This window comes from Lissotriton helveticus, chromosome 5_1 (assembly GCF_964261635.1).
Source record: "Lissotriton helveticus chromosome 5_1, aLisHel1.1, whole genome shotgun sequence".
NCBI lineage: Eukaryota > Metazoa > Chordata > Amphibia > Caudata > Salamandridae > Lissotriton > Lissotriton helveticus.
Window position 1 is genome coordinate 1,905,404,425 of NC_136065.1, and position 18,802 is coordinate 1,905,423,226.

At 44.9% G+C, this 18,802-nt stretch overlaps 1 protein-coding gene across 2 annotated transcripts in view; it reads right to left on the reverse strand.

Moving 5' to 3' along the window:
* Positions 1 to 7,691: 7,691 nt before the first annotated feature.
* Positions 7,692 to 18,802, reverse strand: part of FKBP10 (FKBP prolyl isomerase 10) — a 185,705-nt gene continuing 174,594 nt past the window's right edge. For both annotated transcript variants that reach the window (XM_078645448.1, XM_078645446.1), the window contains exons 9-10: positions 12,078 to 12,241; positions 7,692 to 11,702 (exon numbers count right to left, since the gene is read on the reverse strand). In XM_078645448.1, the coding sequence (XP_078501574.1) occupies positions 11,517 to 11,702; positions 12,078 to 12,241 (350 nt within the window). In that variant the 3' untranslated portion in view covers positions 7,692 to 11,516. The remainder of the gene's footprint in view (positions 11,703 to 12,077; positions 12,242 to 18,802) is intronic.

Below are 18,802 nucleotides of genomic sequence, written 5' to 3' on the forward strand. Positions count from 1 at the left end.
AGCCAGCGGGCTAGTAGCCAAACAACGCGGTGAGCAGCAAAAAGCAGAAGGGCCCCACGCAGATCGTGGAGATGCTGGGAGGCTGAACTTCGGTGCTGGGGCTGCTCAGGGTCGGGGCTTCTCGGACCCCAAAGCACTCACCAGAGGATCCCTCGGCGGTCGTGCTGGAAAGAAGTCGTGCAGTCTTGAAGATGGCCGGTCCCTCGAGGTCTCGTCGCACCCACGGTTCTCAGCTTAGCTGTAGAGGTGGGTAGAGGTCAGAGGTGCCAGGGAAGCCGGTTCTCATCGAGCTGGGCAGTCAGATTCCGGAGGAAGGACTTGCAGCAGACCGCAGTGTTCTTAAGATGGTGCCTGCGGATGCAGGGTGACTACTCCTTAGTCACAAGGGAGAATCTTGAAGAAGAAATCTTGATGTCCTTTCGTAGAAAGTCGTGTCTTGATTCCAAAGATGATCTGATTTGGAAGGGGGCCAGTTCCTACCTTTATCCTGAAAAAGGGGGCTGGCACGCGACTAAGTCCTGCCCTATGGGTGGGACTAGGAGGGGGGTGGTTACACCCCTCTCCTTTGGCGGGCTTTCCCCAGGCCAGGGGCTGGAGTGCCCCTGGAACTGGTTTCAGCCGGCCTATGCACAGTGAGCACCGGGGTGCCACTTGCAGTCACCTTCCTCTGAAGCCCTGCCTACCTAGGATACACAAAATCCTGTCTGGGACGGTGCTAGCACCGTCCCTGGCAGGAAACCCTTTGTCCTTGCCTCCTGCTCTGGGAGGACTCCCAGCAGCAGGAGGGCAGACTTGTGTCTCGGTGGCAGCATCCATTTTGTGGAGCTATGGCTCTGTTGGATTTTAACCGGGGTTACAGGTTACATACATGTCGTGTCCCTCTAGAAGGGTGGAATGCTAACCCCGTCGCCAGAATTGGCGAGGGGTTAGTATTCCAATTCGTATGACACCTTACTCGACATGTTTTGATAAAGCGATACCAGAGTTGGCATATAACCGCGAGGATTATAATGCACTTAAGAGTATATGGTATGCGATATCATGGAAACGGCTAAGGGATGGATCCCGAAAGCCGCAGACAGGCTCAGCTCATGCCAGAGCACTATCTCACACGATTCCAAGCACTCTGCCTCCAGGATTGTTAAGGCCTGCCATAGGAGTGACTGATAGGAGATTTGTGTGTCCATTTAGGTTTAGATATAGGAATACTATATCTAAAGCAAAGGGTGATTACACCACCTTGCCCCAGCTGTCGTGCAGCCAGTTGTGTCAGATTTAGTTAGTCAGTCCAGGGGTGGCATAATACATGCTGCAGCCCCTGGGAGACTTCTGGGTGCACCTCAGCCCTGGGTACAGGGACTTGAGAGGGCCCAGTGCCAATTCAGTACCTGGGTACAATTTGGATTAGAGAGAACAGCTAGGCTGTGGGTCTGATTAGGAGGCCCACAGCCAGGGAAAGTCGTAAACCAGTGAAGCAAAAAGCAAAAAATCTGGGTGATCATAGGATTGCAGACCCTACTCTCCTACACTGTCAGATTCTCATTTTTACTTTTTGCGTTGTTTGCCCTACATATAGTGCGTTACAGGGACACAAGATGATATAAATGACATTAGTCGTGTTACAGTTTGTCAGGGAGGGCAATCGGTATGTTTTGTTTTCATGCAGGAAAGAGGCACCCTCCATGCTGAGGGGGCAAGCTTTGCATGTTCCACATTTGAAATGACCCACGATGGGTGGTAACCCCAGTTGGTCTCTCAGGTTGGGAGGCTTCGGGGGTTCCAGAAAGGCTTTAACGATACTGTCTTTTATGTTGCGGCCCCTCTTGAATGCGAACAGCGGGTTTTCTTCCATTTTGAGTTCTGGTGCAACCAAATTCCAGTATTTCTTTACGTTTTTTTTCACCATGTTGCTTTTTGAGTGAAAAGTGGTAACGCATACTAAACTGTCTGTTGCAGGTTTCTTTTCCCTTGGGTTCAGGAGATGCTCTCTCGGGCAGTACCAAGCCCTCTTTTTGGCACGTTTGAGCAAACCCAGCGGGTAGCCTCGTTCTCGAAGGCGTTTTGTCAGTACCTCGCTTTCCTTGAAGAAGTCAGGCCGTCTGGAACAGTTCCTACTCATTCGCAAGTACTGTCCATAGGGCAAGTTATCTTGGAGGTTGCGAGGATGGTGGGAGTCATATTTCAGCAGGGTGTTCCTCTCTGTCGCTTTCCTGTAGAGGTCACAGTAAATCATTCCATTCTCCACTTGGAATGAGAGATCAAGGAAAGCTATCGTGTTACGGTCATATGTTATGGTGAACTGGATGTCTTTACTCCTCCCATTGAGCCACTCAAAGAACTTGTGCCTGACCAGATTGTAATGACATTGTCAATATATCGCTTCCAAACGGCTATTGAGTCTATGTAAGGGTTTTCATGGGTGTATAAGTGTTCCTTTTCATAGTGATCTATGAATATATTCGCCAGACTAGGTGCATAAGTAGCTCCCATGGCCACTCCCTTGCATTGATAGTAGAACTTTTGTTTGAAGAGGTAGTGGTTTTTCTTCATTGCAATCTCTAGTAGGTCAATCAGGAAGCTTGTGGGAATCCAGTGGGGCACAGGCCGTTTGTCCAGTGCTCCTTTAATGATTTCAATAGCTTTGTTCTGTGGTATGGAGGTGTAAAGTGAAGAGACATCCAACGTTACCATGAACTGTATGGTGTTATCATACGGTTGGTTCTCTAGTAATTGTATGATGGGCATTGAGTCTCGCACATAGAACTTTGTCTGTGGAACCAGTGGTTGTAAAAAATGGTCTATGAATTGGTTGACCGGTTCTAGTATTGAGCCACATCCAGATATGATAGGTCTTCCTGGCGGTTTTATCATACTTTTAAGCACTTTCGGCAGAGTATATATGGTGGGGATCCTTGGTTCCTTTTAGTCAAGAAATCCTTTTCCACGGTGCTCAGGAATCCTTTGTTTACACCATCTTCTGTGAGGATACTGATGAGTGACTTGATGCTTGGTGTCGGGTCTCTAGGTGTAGGTTGGTAGCTTTCCCGGACACCTAGTTGCTGTTCAATCTCTGCGACATAGTCCTGGGTATTTTGTAGTACCACCACTCTGCCCTTATCTGCAGCCTTCACTACAATAGAGTGGTTCTCACTTAGTCCCTTCAGAGCCACTTTCTCTTTTTTGGTGACATTGTATCTTATGTATTGACTCTCATCCAGAGATTCCATCACCTCTTGCATTACAACTTGCTCAAAAGCCAATATCCGTTGACTCATGCAGTATGATCCAGGCATCAATGTAGAGATGGGTTTGAAGGGTGTTGCTGTTAATTTCGGGTTATATTCATTACTTCCAAAGTAGTATTTCCGCCTCACTTTGAGGAAGAATTTTTGTAGCTCCAACTTAGTGGTAAAGGAATCCGGTCTGCTGGTGGGGACAAAGGAGAGCCCCTTACTCAGGACCTCTCTTTCAGCCGTGGAAACTACATGATCTGAGAGGTTAATGATGGGATCCGTTATATCCATTGTGATTTGGGGGACTAGGTTCCATCAATTATCTCACTCTCACTTGAAGGCTGGTTTGATACTACTGCAGGGGTAATTATATTTGTTGGCATCTCAACTCCCGTTGATTCAGATGGTGTTGGTTCCGATGGTGTAGGATCTGGTAGGTCTTGAGCCATGCTGTTCCTTGTATTTTCTGATGTATTTTCTGATGTGACTGGCTTTATGCAGGTAGTTTGTACACTGGATATCATACCCGTGGTTATCTTTGCTGTTGCCAGAGCATATGCCGTGTCTTTGGGTACGTTTTCTGCCACATTTTCCACTGAGGTTGGTGCCATTTCCGTAATAGGTGGTTGTGTCTCGTCCGTTGCCATTGATGGGTTTGTTGGAAGGAGTTGTGTTTCTTCTACTACCATCGGTATGTTTGTTTTCGTGTGGACATTTCTCCATGTCCGACAGGTTGGTAGAACCTCACGCGTGTGTTGCCTCTCGGAGTTCCTCCACCCCTGTTCCATCTTCTTTGCGGGGCCCAACCTCGGTCGGTAGCTCCACCCCGGTTGGACTGGCAGTAACCTTGGTCTAAAAAATTCTGCTGCTGTTGGGCTTGGGGGCCTTGTACACTCGTCGAGGGACCTTCTTGCTCAGAATCAGAGCTACTGCCAACAGAGGAGTTGGAGAAGGTCTGGAAGCGCCTTGGTCCTTGCCTTGGTCCCGCGTCCCCCCCTGAGCCTGCGCCCCCCCCCGCACGCCGTGCACCCCGCCGGGCTCACCGCCATCCCTTCTGGCCCCGGTGATGATTACTGTAGCTTCTCTCTCCACCTCACCAGCGCCTTTGTTTAGATACGAGGGACACGCGCTTTTCACCACCAACTATGCGGGCACTTTTTGTATAGTCGTATAAGAGCGCAGACATGCACGGACCTCTGGGCTATACACTGCACGTATGCCCTCAACCGGGTCCAGTCCCCACCCGCGGCCTTGCGCCACAGACTTAACATGTTTTAACTTCACGAGCGCACCTTGATAATTCAAAACGAGCACTCTTGAGTAGCTGATGTTGTCCAGGCTACACCTTGATAGTAGTTTCCTAATATCCTTCCCCACAGATGCGACGGGCCTTTGAGCCATAAAAAATCAGACTGAGGAACCCCTGTCTTTACCTTTAAGTGAGTATCACCAACCCACTCTCTCAGCTCGCATGTGTGCTTAATTATCAGGCACCGTTAGTCTCTCTGATACACGGTCTCTCTTCACCTTTCAGACTGTCCCCCCCTTCCTGTCTTGAGAAAGACCCGCCGCTACCACCTACAGGGGCGCATAAGGGTCGAAACGTCGACGCATCCATAGGTTCAGAATCACCAGGATCCCCACAGAAACCATAGGAATCCTTGGTTGAAATCAAATCAACTTCTGGCCATCCAAAACCGTTCTTGTATATATGTATATAGATTTATTTCCTCACACTGTATATATCATCACATTCATTGCGCACTTTTTTCACGAAAAAGTCACAAATTTGCACACTTGTATGACGGTCTTACCATGTATTGAAAATCTATCCTTGAATGAAGTAATTCGGATGTATATGGAAGCAACCCTGTTATAATTCATATAATACAATGCTTTGACCTTATGACTTTGTTTTTGGTTTTTTGAGCATTTATTTCTCTAAAAAACGTACGTTCATGTATCAGAGAGCTGCTTTTGTTTTCATTTGCATCTATGAGCATTCCTCAAATAATCTGTCTTACCTGATAGAACCACTTTATGTTTAACTATTGAATACCCAGGTTCTGAGGGACACCCCTTTTTTGTGAATCTTGTAAAGCCTGGTTCGCACTTTTGTGGCCTCTGAAATTAGTAATATTACTCTCGCTGATGTAGGAAGACTCAATACCCAGATAAATAAGGTTTGTTACCCCGATGATGAAGGCCTTCCGCAGGCCAAAGGAACTGTATGGGAAATGGAGGAGTATCGCAGAGGAAATTCCTCCACAAGATAAGTTTTTCCTAACACTCGAACAGCCAAAGGTAATGGACCTCCTGTTATTGCTCTAACCAGAGCCCGAGCAGATCTCTGTGTGAGCAGTATTGGCAGTATTCCTGTGGGAAAAAGGGACTGTACTACAGTATTGAATATCACTGGAACAAACAATAGTACTTTTCTATCTTCCCATAACACTTACTTCATTTGTGGAAACAAAGGTTATTATCATCTACCAGTTGGATGGTCCGGAATATGTTATGCGTCCTTCTTGCTTCCTCTTGTGTTCTAAGCACCTGTATCTTATCACAGAGACCAAAAACTATGTAATTACATTTCCTTGAATAGATTTAAAAGAACTATAATGACGAAGTAGATCAAACTGATCAGCATTACAGAAATATGTTGATTTTAACTTGGGATTCTTTTTCTTTGTTGTTGCAGCCCTAAATAGTAGAAAAATTAGACGCCTGACCCGAGTGGTAGAATCAGTAACTAATCAAACAGCAATGACTCTTGGAAATATTACGGAAGAGCTCCAAATTACAAGAATTGTAACATTACAAAATAGATTGATATTAGACATAATGCTAGCTGATTGTGGTGGAGCATGTCGCATTATCGGTAGTAGCTGTTGCGTATATATCCCAGACCATGCCCCATCAGTTTATGACGCCATTTCCAAATTGCATAAAATAGCTGCAGAAATACATCAAGACAAAGGAACATGGACTTGGTCTGAGTGGTTATGGGGAATCATTTCTACTTGGGGCTGGAAATTGTTAATGGGAATTGCAACCATAGGAATCACCTGCTGTTGCTACATTCAATGTGCTCCTACGATAGGTACAGCTTGTATAGCCACTTGTAATAATATTAGACCTCCACCCAATTTATGTTCATGAATCGAAAAATGATGATACAAACTGAAATTTATGAACTTATGAATATGTTGATATACAAGATTAATATATGTACTCTTAAAATGGATTCAGCATAGGCTGAAAAGAAAGGACTGTTAAACTGTAAAATCTGATTCTCTCGTTTTTTGATTAAGCTATGCCTCATCCATTTTTCACCCCTGCCCTACTTCCAGCCCGGCTCTATCCTTGACACCGCATCTGTATAAACATGAGTAAAAGAATCTAGATTGGGGCATTGAAAGCTGTGTATACATGCAGAGTCAGCGCAAAAGAACAGCTGGCATCTGCTCTGGCTTTTTCAGACAATGGTAAAGCCTCAAGCAAAGTATTCTCAGATAGCATATCTTGTTGTGTAGCTTTAGGACACGACAATTGCACAAGACACCAAGGCTGTTGATTCTTACCGTTACCTCATTTGTGTGTTCTTCCCAAAGCTCTATTTACCTCTGGGCGTCCCTTGTTTGTGATCTTTTGCTATAAAAACCGATGTAACCACCATTCAGTGTGCTTCTTCCTAGAGTATCTCTATGGTGCTTGTCGGATGAGCCCCATTCATGAATGCTAATAAATGACCCTTGGTTTGTACTTCACTCCAGTTTCGATTCCTCCTTACTTGTTAAGAACCTGTGGACTAAGGGTTACCCCTGCACCAGTGAGTTTTCAATAATTTGCTTCCACACAGTGATACTAAAAGAGATTAACTGCATTACAGTCCATGTGGCACTGTAGAGGAAGATTAAAAGAAAGTGATCTGTTCTTGTGTTGATTCATTACAACTTCACCTATTTCATTTAATACAATGCAAGAAATGTTCTTGTTGCCTACTAAATGTTCACCCCTGTATTCAAGTCAAAAGTGTTTCTTTTTAATAATCTAACCATCTTGACAAAGATTATCTTTTGCTATAACATTTTTTTCCATTTTGTCGTGCAGTCAAGCACTAGAGCCAGCATGATGTATTACAGCCAATGAGACATAATGATGGCAGTGCCTGAAAAGGATAGCCATTTTACATTGAAGTAATTTGTCTAATACATGTGTTATTTATTAAATGTGCACTGTAAAGCTTGCCAGGGATCCTGAAAAGGATTATGCATTTGGTCCATGTTAAGGATCAGATAACTGTCAGATGGGTCATGGAAAGAAAACTCAGGGGAAGTGAATGGAACTCCTAACTGATGCAATTAGCAGACACCGTTCGACTGGTAGTGTGGGAAGACCATCAGTTTGTGTTTTACATAATAATTCACCTCATTTTCAAATAAAGACACAAGACTGTACAAGACTGGTTTGTTTTTATTAATAAAAGTTGTGTAGCTTTGCTCCATAGAATTGCACATTATCACAACCACGCATCATGTAGAAAGAAGGGGGTGGGGGAGGGACTACCAACAAGGCTGAACATACACACATTTCTTCTCAACAACAAATTGTCTCCACAAGCCTCAAACTGATCCACCTCTAAAAAAATATATATTGCACCCTACAGAGATATGAGCATGCCACACATTCCTGCAGGTGATTTGACTTGACTGTATAGTGTTCAGGGATACATTAATTTGACATTTCACCTTTGAAATGAAGGAGGCGCATTATGTGCTCTGCTTAGATTTTCCAAGGAATCATGATGTGGTGTTGGTCAGTTTCATACCACTTGCCACAAACTAGCCGTGTTTGGGTATCCCAAAGAGGTCTTTCCAAATATTAGCACTTCTTTTACATACATCAAGACTCACCTACTACATGCCTACCGTAGTGCAAGCAATACTGATCTTAGGGCTAAATTTGATTGCTTCATTTGCTGGTGAAAAACATTAATTAACACACCTGTAAACATGGGACTCAGAAAGACTTTGAGAACTTGAGTTGTCCTTGCTCTTTAAAGCTTGCAGCAAAGCCAGGTATTTCCAGTTCTGGACATGAAACCACGAGAAGAGTGCATGACCTGCACCTCAAAAATTGTATGACACGTTTGCATACATGTACAATTTCCAATGCAAAGAATGTTCAGCAAGCCACATTTTAGCCTCACAACAGGGAAGGATTCAATCATGTGAGATACCACAGCTTGAGAAATTTAGCTACAAATCAGTAACTTTTCTTCTCTTATGTCAACATGCTAGGGCCTAGGTGTGGCATGTGTCCTTCATCTCTGTATCCCTGACTGATAGGCAGAATAGAGAGCCTTTTCAGTACATTGCTCAATTTTCACACTCTTGAGAAAATTTTGTGTTCAGACGGTGGCAGAGTAGCAAAGTAGAAATCCTGCCTCAACTATATTTGGCCCATGATCACTGATCTGTGCTGAATCAACTGTCTGGAAGAAAAGCTGATTTCCAAGAATTTCTCTGGCAGTTGTTTCTTAGGTGCTGTTGATGGTGGCACTAAAGTGCCTTCTCATGAGTAGGTTTCTGGGTAACCATGCACCTGGAGCCCCAGAAGTATTGTTTCCAGGCTATGTTTCTAATTTCAACCAGACGCACCCATTGTTGCACTTTTGAAAAGTGTAGAAGTGCACGATATAGGGCACTGCCTGGAAATAATGCATAACCACACGTTCAGACATAGCACATTTTTGGTCATGAGTGGTAAAAAAAAAAAAAACAAGCCTCGTCGGGACTTTACATAGCATTTCATTTTTTTTTCTACAAGAAATTGAATCATTAAGCAAAATTTGCTAGAAATAGATCAGGGACTTGGGAGTTCAGTTGGTCTTTTAGAGCAGTGTGTGGCAAGATCATACCTCCTTCTGTATGTGCACATCTCTCGGATGGGCGGAGGTGGGCACGTTTTGGCTCTGGATGGTCACATTTTCCCATGGGGAAAGACAACCTTCCAGCAGATCTGTTTCTTCCTATGCTGCAACATCCCATCTTGGGATAATGTACCAACCCAATGCATTCACCTGCAGTCGATGCATGCCAACACTTTGTCCATGAGCAAACCAGCAATGTTGAGGGCGGGAGGCATATAACTGCTCGGAGACAAACGTGAAAGCATTCAGGCCCTACAGTGTAGCAACAGAGTCTCATCAGTCACAATCACCAATAACATTAATATTATACGTTGGATTAACTCAATTTTTTCTGGACTGAAAGACAGAATCTTGGTAAGAATCTGCACTTAGGGGTATGAGCTTCTAAACTATTCTATTTGACAGCATAGAGAAAGCTGAAAGGAAAGTGATTTACTCTTCTGTTTTATTTGAAAAGTGTACCTTCACAAATGAAATTCAAACTAGAAGTAATTTGATCTTATTTATCTTTAACTACATTTTCGGCTTGTAGTCCAAGTCAAAACTGTTTCTTTATAATTATCTCTGCTGTGCACACATATTTTATACATCAGAGAGGCTTTGGCAATAGTAATTTCCTTCCGTTTGGATCTACAGTCCAATGGAACAGCTAACGTTTTGTACTAAAGCCAATGTAGATATGAGATTTTGGTGCCGCCCGAGAGCAAGCAATTTTCATCTCTGGATGTACTGCATGAAAGGGGAATGACAAATGCCTCATCTGACATCCTAAAAAGGACTTTTAACTTGTTCCATATTTAAAAGCACCGCAATGTAGGGGAACTTGATCCTTATTAAAAAAAAATAAAAAAGTGCCGCCAAGTATGGCACACAAGCAGAAACTACTTCAATCAGACTGACCACAAGTAGATGTGAACACACTAATCGCACTGGACAACAAAAACACTTTCTATTAAGTAAGGCACTTAAAGGCTTATTTAAAGTTTGGCGAACAAGGTATCCTGACACCACTGTGTGAGTACCCTGTCCACCAAACTGATGGTCTGCCTGCTCCATTAAGAATCGGGCAGACAGTTAAGTTTGCATTGCTGGAAACCTTACACCGGTGGACCGACGGAGTTTGAGCTGTTAGTCTAAGTAAGACCTTTTGGCCTATTTGAGCAGACGGCCCAATGTACTTATTTTCTTGTTTGGGATCATATGAATTTTCCTGGCAGTCCTAAACAGGAATTGTTTTTTAAATGTTGACCTCCACATCCTGGAACAATGGAGTTTTTCATTGCCTTTCTGCGCTGTGCTTATCAGATAAGATATTACAATTGAAAATAATTAAGCCTGCTTTGAAATCGCTTTATACTTAGTTGTCTGGATTATACAGATCATACAGCTTTCTGGAAAATAATGCTATGCCCCACAGCAAATTTGTCTGTGAAACACTTTTATGCAAAGGTCAAATTAAGTTTCTTTATCCAAATAGTGTGCTAGACTGCGCTATCATTTTAAGAATTAGGTGGCATGTTCCATCACTACCACTGGCAGGGTGAAGGTCCTAAATATAAGAATTCCGCAAGGAATAGGAAGTGGGAACACTTGTTGGACTTGTTTCGATTACTTATGGAATATTTCCAGTTCTACATATTTTGCCCATGGTGGGATTCTGCATATACATAATATTATCCAAGATAGTCTTTTCTTTTTAATCATTCTGTGTGAAGACAACTGTAATAGCTCCTAAACCTATTGTGATTTCAAACAGTAGCAGTGAAAACTACACCTTTTCTCTACAAAAGGCAACCGTGTGGTGCGTGACATTGAACATAAGACTACTTTTCCTCTCTTAGGCAGTTATCCTCACTCTGAAAAAAACAGATTTGTTATGACAAAAAATTAAACTCAGCAGAACTGCTCTGAAGAATCGTTTGACTGTTCTAACAGGATGTGCATCGGGTGGTCCATGTTTGGGCTTATACCACAATGTGAGGACCACGCAAGAATCTAATTGTGACACTTCTTTTGTGAGGGAGCACCATTGTCTCTATATCGGAGTAGGATGGTCATTCTCGGACTAACCATCTTCAGGCATTTGGCATACTCTTTAGTAACGCGACAAGCTATTTACAAGACGTGTCCTCCATCTGTCCAGATTTCTCTCCGTCTTCCCAAACCAATTCTTCGAGGTACAGAATACCCTTCCCTGAGTGGGTCTGCTGCATGGGAAAATCAGTTCTGTGGATTGCTTTACTTCTTTTGTTACTTTTTGGTGGGAAGGCACTTTGGCTGTGGGTGGAATATGAAAAAAGGTAGCCACTGCTGTCTCTTGGAAATGAAAGCTTTAAAGAACGGAAGCTTCAAAGCTCTTCGTGTATCCGTTCCTTGTCTTCGTCGCTCTTCAGCTTCAGCTCTTCAGGAGTTATCTTGCCATCTTGGTTGCGGTCTTGGTTGCCAAACATGTCTGCGATGGACTTGTCATGATCGGCTCCAGGCATCAGACGGCCTTTTCCTTCAGCCACCTGGTTCAGGATAAATGTGGAGAACTGCAAAGGAAGGAAAACAAGTATTTAGGACAGTAATCACAGCCAAAGCTGATGCTACACAATAATAATGTTTTCTTTTCTGGAGGTATTCTCCTCCAGATGAGAGCTGAATGTATTGGCTTTATTAACAGGCAGCTGTCACAAGTTTTCAATAATGAGCATTAAAAAGTTTTTTGAAAGGTTATTGCTGAATACTGATTATAGCTTCTGGAGGACTTCTTATTGTCTTTTTCTCTTGATTGAAATGTATTGCAATCTATTGTGTTATAAAACTCAATAAAAAGATATTCAAAGAAAAGTTATACGGGTTACATTTTGTGCAGTCACTTTATATGATACTGCAGAGAAAGGACAGGAATAACCATTCATAATCACCTCCTCAATGGGAATCTCTCCATTCTTGTCCAGATCCATGGCCTCGAAAAGGTTGGCAGGGGGATCTTCCAGCCAGACGAACATGTAACCATCGGGTACACCTGCTTCTGTGTGGAGTAGTTCAACTTCGAAGTGGAGCACAGCGCTGCCGGGTACACCGCGAGCTATGGTGGTAGAGTCAGAGGAGGATACCAAGTGATTATTTATTTATTTATTTATTTATTCAAAGTTTTATATAGCGCGAACAAGATCCTTACAGATATCAGAGCGCTTCACAGTGACAGGGTAGGGGCAGTAGGAATGAACAGAGGTAATGGGAGCAATGTAGTAGTCACTAACATCAAAGGATAATAATAACATACATAAAACATATCAATATACAGTCAGGTAAACAAGTAATATAAGACGGCATAAGTCATTGATCCCACTACAGAGGTGTTAAGGTACACTTTGGGTGTGTGGAAGGCTTATAACAGTGTTTTAGTATAGAGAGAGCACAGAGTGGGGGCAGCGGGAGGGTGAATCAGTGACCCAACGTGTATCATATATTGGTCGGTAGTAAGAAAGTAGCGTAATAGTGTCTCCCTCAAGTAGAGGTATAGTGCCAAAGGACAAGGTGAGCATTGACACAAGGCAATGCAGAGTCTCTGATCCAACACCTATAGCGTTCAGGAGATCTTGGCCAGAAGGATGGTTTTCACCTCTTTCTTGAAGAGTGCAGTGGAGGAGATAAGCCTTGTTTCAGGAGGGAGCGCATTCCAGATCCTGGGTGCCATTCCGGAGAAGGAGCGCTTGTAAGTTTTCTCTTTCCGGAATCTACGGGGTTTCAGGAGTAGATTTTTTGAGCTTCTATTGGATCTCGAACCTCCTGATATAGACAACTTTTGAGCGAGGTAGTTGGGTGCATTGTGGTGCACTGCCGCGTGTGTCATAACTGCAATATTTAGTTGTATTCTGGCTTCAAAAGGCAGCCATTTTAGGGACTTTAAGTCTGGGGAAATATGCGAATGTTTTCTTGAGCCAGTAATGAGTCTTGCGGCAGCGTTCAGGGAGGCTCTTAAGGGTGCTGTTGTGGATAGCGGGAGTCCGCTGAGGGCCACAATTCCGTAGTCTATTCAAGGGATGACTAACGCTTGTACAGCAGTTCGGAAGTCTTCAGCAGGGAGGAAGGGTTTAATTTTCCTCAGTGTGTTGATTTGGAAATTAGCTGCTTTTGTGGCTTTGCTGACGTGCTGCTGCATGTTGAGCTTGGCGTCCAGTGTGATGCCTAGGGATTTCGCTGAGTCCACGATGGTGGGTTGGACATTAAGTGCTGTTAGGTTGTTGAGCCATGTTTGGGTGGTTGAAATTTTCGCCGGGGGTGAGATGAGAAGGAACTCAGTTTTCAGAGCATTTAGTTTGAGGTGATTATCGGCTAGCCAAGATTGAGTGTTAATAAGCGTGGAATTCAGATGTTTGATATCTTCCGGGGATTGAAGCTTTAGGTACAGTTGTGTGTCGTCGGCGTACATATGGAATTGGACATTAGAAGCTTGGAGCAAGGTGGTGAGCGGTTCCATGACGAGGTTGAACAATGTGGGGGAGAGGGAGGATCCTTGTGGAACACCTAGATCTGCAGGCACAGGTGAAGATAGCACATTGTCGATCTTGAACTTCTGAGTCCGGTTGTGAAGGAAGGACGAAAACCATTTGAGAACCGTTCCCGATAGTCCCATTCTAGTGCTTAGCAGCTCCAGCAAGTTCTCATGTTTGACCGTGTCAAATGCTGACGAGAGGTCCAGAAGGATGAGGAGGCAGGACTCATTGCGATCAAGAATTTGGAGGGCGTCATCAATTATGTGTGTCATAGCTGTTTCCGCGCTATGTTTCGCTCGGAAGCCTGATTGATGAGAGTTGAGGAGGTCAAATTGGTCAATGTGCCTTGTTAGTTGGAGTTGGACACATTTCTCCAGCAGTTTGGCCAGGGTGGGGATATTGGTGATGGGCCGGTAATTGTTTAGGTCAGACGGATCAGCTGTAGGTTTCTTGAGTATATGCGTCACTTGCCCCACCTTGAGGGAGTCCGGAATGAGGCCTTGTTGCAGGGAGCTGTTGATGATTTTGGTCCAGAGAGGGAGGAGCAAGGGGATGAAGTCTTTTACCGCATTAGCAGGTAGAGGGTCTGTGAGGTGATTAGAGGGCTTCAAGGTGCAGAGCAGTTTGCGGATTGCTTCTTCCGAGTAGGTATCGAAGTACAGCCAAGATGCCTTGTTTTTAGGTTGAGTGTAAGACATTCTGGTGTTGTTGGGGAATCGACTTACATCCAAGATGAGGTCATTTCTTATGTTGTCAGTCTTTAGCTTAAAGAAAGCAGAGAAGGCTTCACAGTGTGGGGTGTCGCTTGTTGTGCTGTTTGATTGTAGGGGTTGAGTCTTTGTTTGGGTCTTGATTAGTTCGAACAGCTTTCTTGGCCTGTTTTTTGCTTGATCCAACTGACGGCTGAAAAAGTCCGCCTTTGTGGGCTTTATTTTCCTGAAGTAGGCGTTTCTTTTGTTCTTAAGCCTTTTGAGGTGCAGTGCTGAAGGCTCCGATCTCCAGGTGCGCTCTGCCATTCGCATAGTACGCCTGTCGTCATTGAGTCTATCATCATACCAGGGGTTAGAAGTTTTGGTGGAGACTCTTTTCAGTTGAAGTGGGGCGACTTCATTGACTACTGTGTTCATAGAGTCAAGGTAGTGGTCCATCAGTGTTTGAACATCCGAGGCACCTGAAGGGGGAAGGAGGAGATTGCCGATGTGGGGAGGCAGGGTAGAGGGTTAAGGTTCTTCATGTCCCTTTTCCAAGTTTTGGATTTGGTTGGTTGAGCTGGGATAGGTTTCACTTTTTCATTGATAAAGAAGGTGATAATGTGGTGGTCAGACCAGTCGCAGGGTTGGATCGCCTCCAGTTGTGTTGAGTTCTCTTTGGCAATGATGAGATCGAGTATCGAGCCTTTGTCGTGTGTTGGTCTATCGCATATTTGGGTGAGGTCAAGCGCATTAAGGAAAGTTTTGAGACTATTCACCACTGTGTCTTTCTGATCGTTCCAGTGAAGATTGAAGTCACCCAGGTAGACTTGGGTTGTCTGCCGACCGGCATTGGAAGTGATCATGTCCATGAGTTGTTGGGTGAATATGAGGTTGTCACCAGGCGGGTGATAGAAGAGATGTAAAGCACAAGCTTGTTTGCCCTCGCTGGTGATGTCGAGGCAGAGGAGTTCACTGGAGGGGAAGGCGGGAGGGGTGATTTTAGTAACGGAGAGGTTGCTCCTAAACATGCAAGCAATTCCCCCGCCCGTCTTGCCAGGGGACCTGTCCAGCCTAATGATGTTATAATTGGGGGGGGACTAGTATGTCCATAATCGGGGTAGAGGCTTCAGTAAGCCACGTTTCCGTTAGAATGGCTAGGTCCAGATCCCTAGCTAAGACGAGCTCAGCGATGTCGGAGGTGTGTCTCTGGGCCGATCTGCAATTGAGTAGGATGCATTTGAGTTTGGGAGAGAGAAGGGTGGTCGAGCCTTCTAGTGTGAGGGGGACTTTTCTGAGGTTGTTAGGGACGGAACCTCTATTATTGAGTGTTGGGAGCCTCAGAGGGTTTGTAAGAATTGTGGGTATGGGGATGTGTACGTTGGATATGTGTTTTTCCGGACCTGGGCCATAAGAGTGCAGTAGAGAGCATAATTCACGGTCCGACAATGGGTTGAGGGCACGCCGGGGGCGGTGGGCGTTAGTGCGAACGGGGATAGTCGGCCAGCGCGGGTGTCGTTGGAGGCGAGGGTATGTAGGGAGGGTGCGTCGTTTGTAGGGTAGAGGGATGGTGGGAGGTAGACTGAGCTGGGAGGAGAGAAGCTCTTTGATTGCGTGGACATCTTTTTTGATTTGTAGCATGTCCTCTTTGACTTGCTGGAGGGTGGATAGCGTCTGGTCAGGGGGTATATTGGGGATGGGGTTAGTGATGAGAGCCATTGGAGAATCGTTGAGTAGTGAGTTGGAGAGCAGGCAGGGTATCGAGGGGGTGGATATGCTAGCGTTGTCGGAGTGTTCTGCAGTGCTAAAGAGTGGGATGGCATTCAACGTGGGGGCCTTTTTGTGGGCGAGGGGTGTGGGTGAAGTAGGAGAAATGGGCGGTAGGTGGGAGGCATAGGTAGTGCCGTCAGTGGGAGACGGTGTAGGTGGGTAAAAGAGTGAGTGAAGGCTGGAGACAGTGGGGGAGATAGGAGGGTAGTGGGGGCTGAGAATAGGAGGTGGGAGAGAGGGGGATGCTAAGGTAGAGGAGACGGTATGTTCTGTATCTTTTGTTGGGAGGGTGAGAGTGTCTTTGGCAGGAGTGGGGAGGGAGCTGGGGAGGGAGAGGTGTCCGCCGTGGGGGGGATGGGAGTGGGGGGTGGATAAACTCCAAATGGTGGTGTGTTCAGATGGCGGCGTGTGGGTGAGGGTTATTGTGTCAGGTGTAAGAGGCTCGTGGGTGGGAGTGGGGAGGGAGTTGGGGAGGGAGAGGGGTCTGCCGTGGGGGGGAAGGGAGGAGGGGGTGGATACGGCCCGGGCGATGGTGTGTTCAGATGGTGGCGTGTTGTGAGTGGGAGTTGTTAAGTCAAGTGGGAGAGGTATGGAGGGGGTGTGAGAGGGGGTACGAGGGGTCCTGTTAGAGGGGCGGCTAGTATATGATGTGGAGACGTTTGTGACTGTTCTTGGGGAGTGCGGGGCGTTAACCGCAGGTGGGTCGTTTACTGGGGTGCTAGGGGTATAGGTGTTGTAGGTGGGGGCTGCGACGTCAGGGGTGGTAGTGCTGGTGGAGTTCTGGGTGGGGGTCCGCAGCTTGGAGAGGTGTTCTTTGAACTTGGGGAACATGTTGTCTAGCAGTTCCAGGTTCTTATCCGTGGATTGAATTAGGACAATCCCGTTATTGTAGATAGTAATGGTAGTCCTGCCAGGGAAGAGGCGGGAAGGTGTGGTAGAGAGAGTTAGGCCATGAGTTGTTTTCCTGGTGGTGGAGACGGTGAGTAGGGATAGGAACACTTTTCTCCATTGGGCTCTGCGTGAGGTGTGGAAGATGATGTCAGTATTCAGGGCTCCATTGCCCGGAGAGAAGTAGGTGTCGGCAAAGGGTGTTTCAGGGTGCGATCTCAAGAAGTTATGTTTAAAACGTTTAGTGGCTTTTTTGGTGAGTGTGGGAGGGTAGATAATTCTAAAAGTGGGCGTGCCGTTGGGCTCCATTATAGAAAGGCTGTGATGTTGGGTATAGGAGAGTGGACGACAATAAAACTGTCAGCCGCTAATTCCAGTGTAAAGGAGTGACACTTGAGGGTGACCAATGTGTAAGAGGTAGAAGTCAGTGCAATCCAGGGACAGCAGTGCCTAAGGTGCAGCTTACACAATGTGTCCAGTATGCGAGGTAGCAGTCAGCTTACACCATGTACATAATATGTGAGGTAGAACCGGTTAGGTGGAGTCACATTTACACATCAGAATGTCCGAGGTAATAGTGGTGTAGTCGGGGTGTAGAAGGTGGCTGGGTGCAGCTTACATGACTAGCAGCATCGTGAGGTATCTTACATCGAAGAACCCACACATAAATGAGGTAGCGAACAGTGAGTGATAGGGATAAGGGAGATATAGGTGCAGCTTACCGCATATATAGTATGAGAATAGCGCTAGATTATTAATGAGTTACTGAGTCCGATAAATGTGCAAGCAATTTACAGCAATAGCAAATACGACAGTAGAATATGAGGTAGCAATCAGTGCACTGTCAGCGAGTAATAGTGAAGATGGGTGTATATTGCCCAAGATGTAGGGTACCAGTGGTAGTATAGTACTGCACTAGAAGGCGGATCCTTATGCACATCAGGAGCTCTAGGTTACATAAAATGTAAAAATGTAAAATACAATAGTAATAAATGCCGCAGTAAAAGACAAACATTTAAAAACACAATAAAAGCTGCAGTAAAATACAGACACTTAGGGACACATAGGTTTAAATATAGGGCTAAGTGAGGCTACATAGAGTGGTACATAGGTTACATAAAATGTAAAAATACAGTAGTAATAAGTGCCGCAGTAAAAGACAGACACTTAAAAGCACAAAATAAAAGCCGCAGTAAAATACAGACACTTAGGAGCACATAGGTTTAAATATAGTCAGAGAGAGCAAGAATAGTGTTTAAAGATGGCCACCAAGTAGGGAGGATGTAGTCATTAGTCCTCTTTTAGTTGTTGCTGTTTAGGTAGCCGGGCAGAGCAGTTTCACATTCCGTTCCGGCTGTCTCAGGGTCCTGCATACCAAGGGAGTCTTATCTCTAGTTTGTTATCTGAAGACGGGTTGCTGAGGGGCCTCGTGTGTTCAGGCGGGGGTAGAGTGTTCAGTTCAGTTTAGTTTATGGCCCCGGCCATTTTGAAGACAATAAGTTTTATTTAATATAAGATGTATCAATAAGACAATTAGACTGCAGTGCATATAACTTATCCTATGCCGTCTCTTTACACTGAACATCATGCCATCCAAGCTTTTAGAAGTAGGATTTCTCTGCATTTATTAAGCCTTCACTGTCCTTATAAATTTTTTTTTTTAAATATCACACAGTTGAAATTGCATGAATTAAAACCAATATAAATACAAACAATATAGCAATTAAGATGTATCCAACATCCTTAAAACAGGTACAACAGACACTCCATCATATCAATTCATTTTAGAAATGTAATTAATGG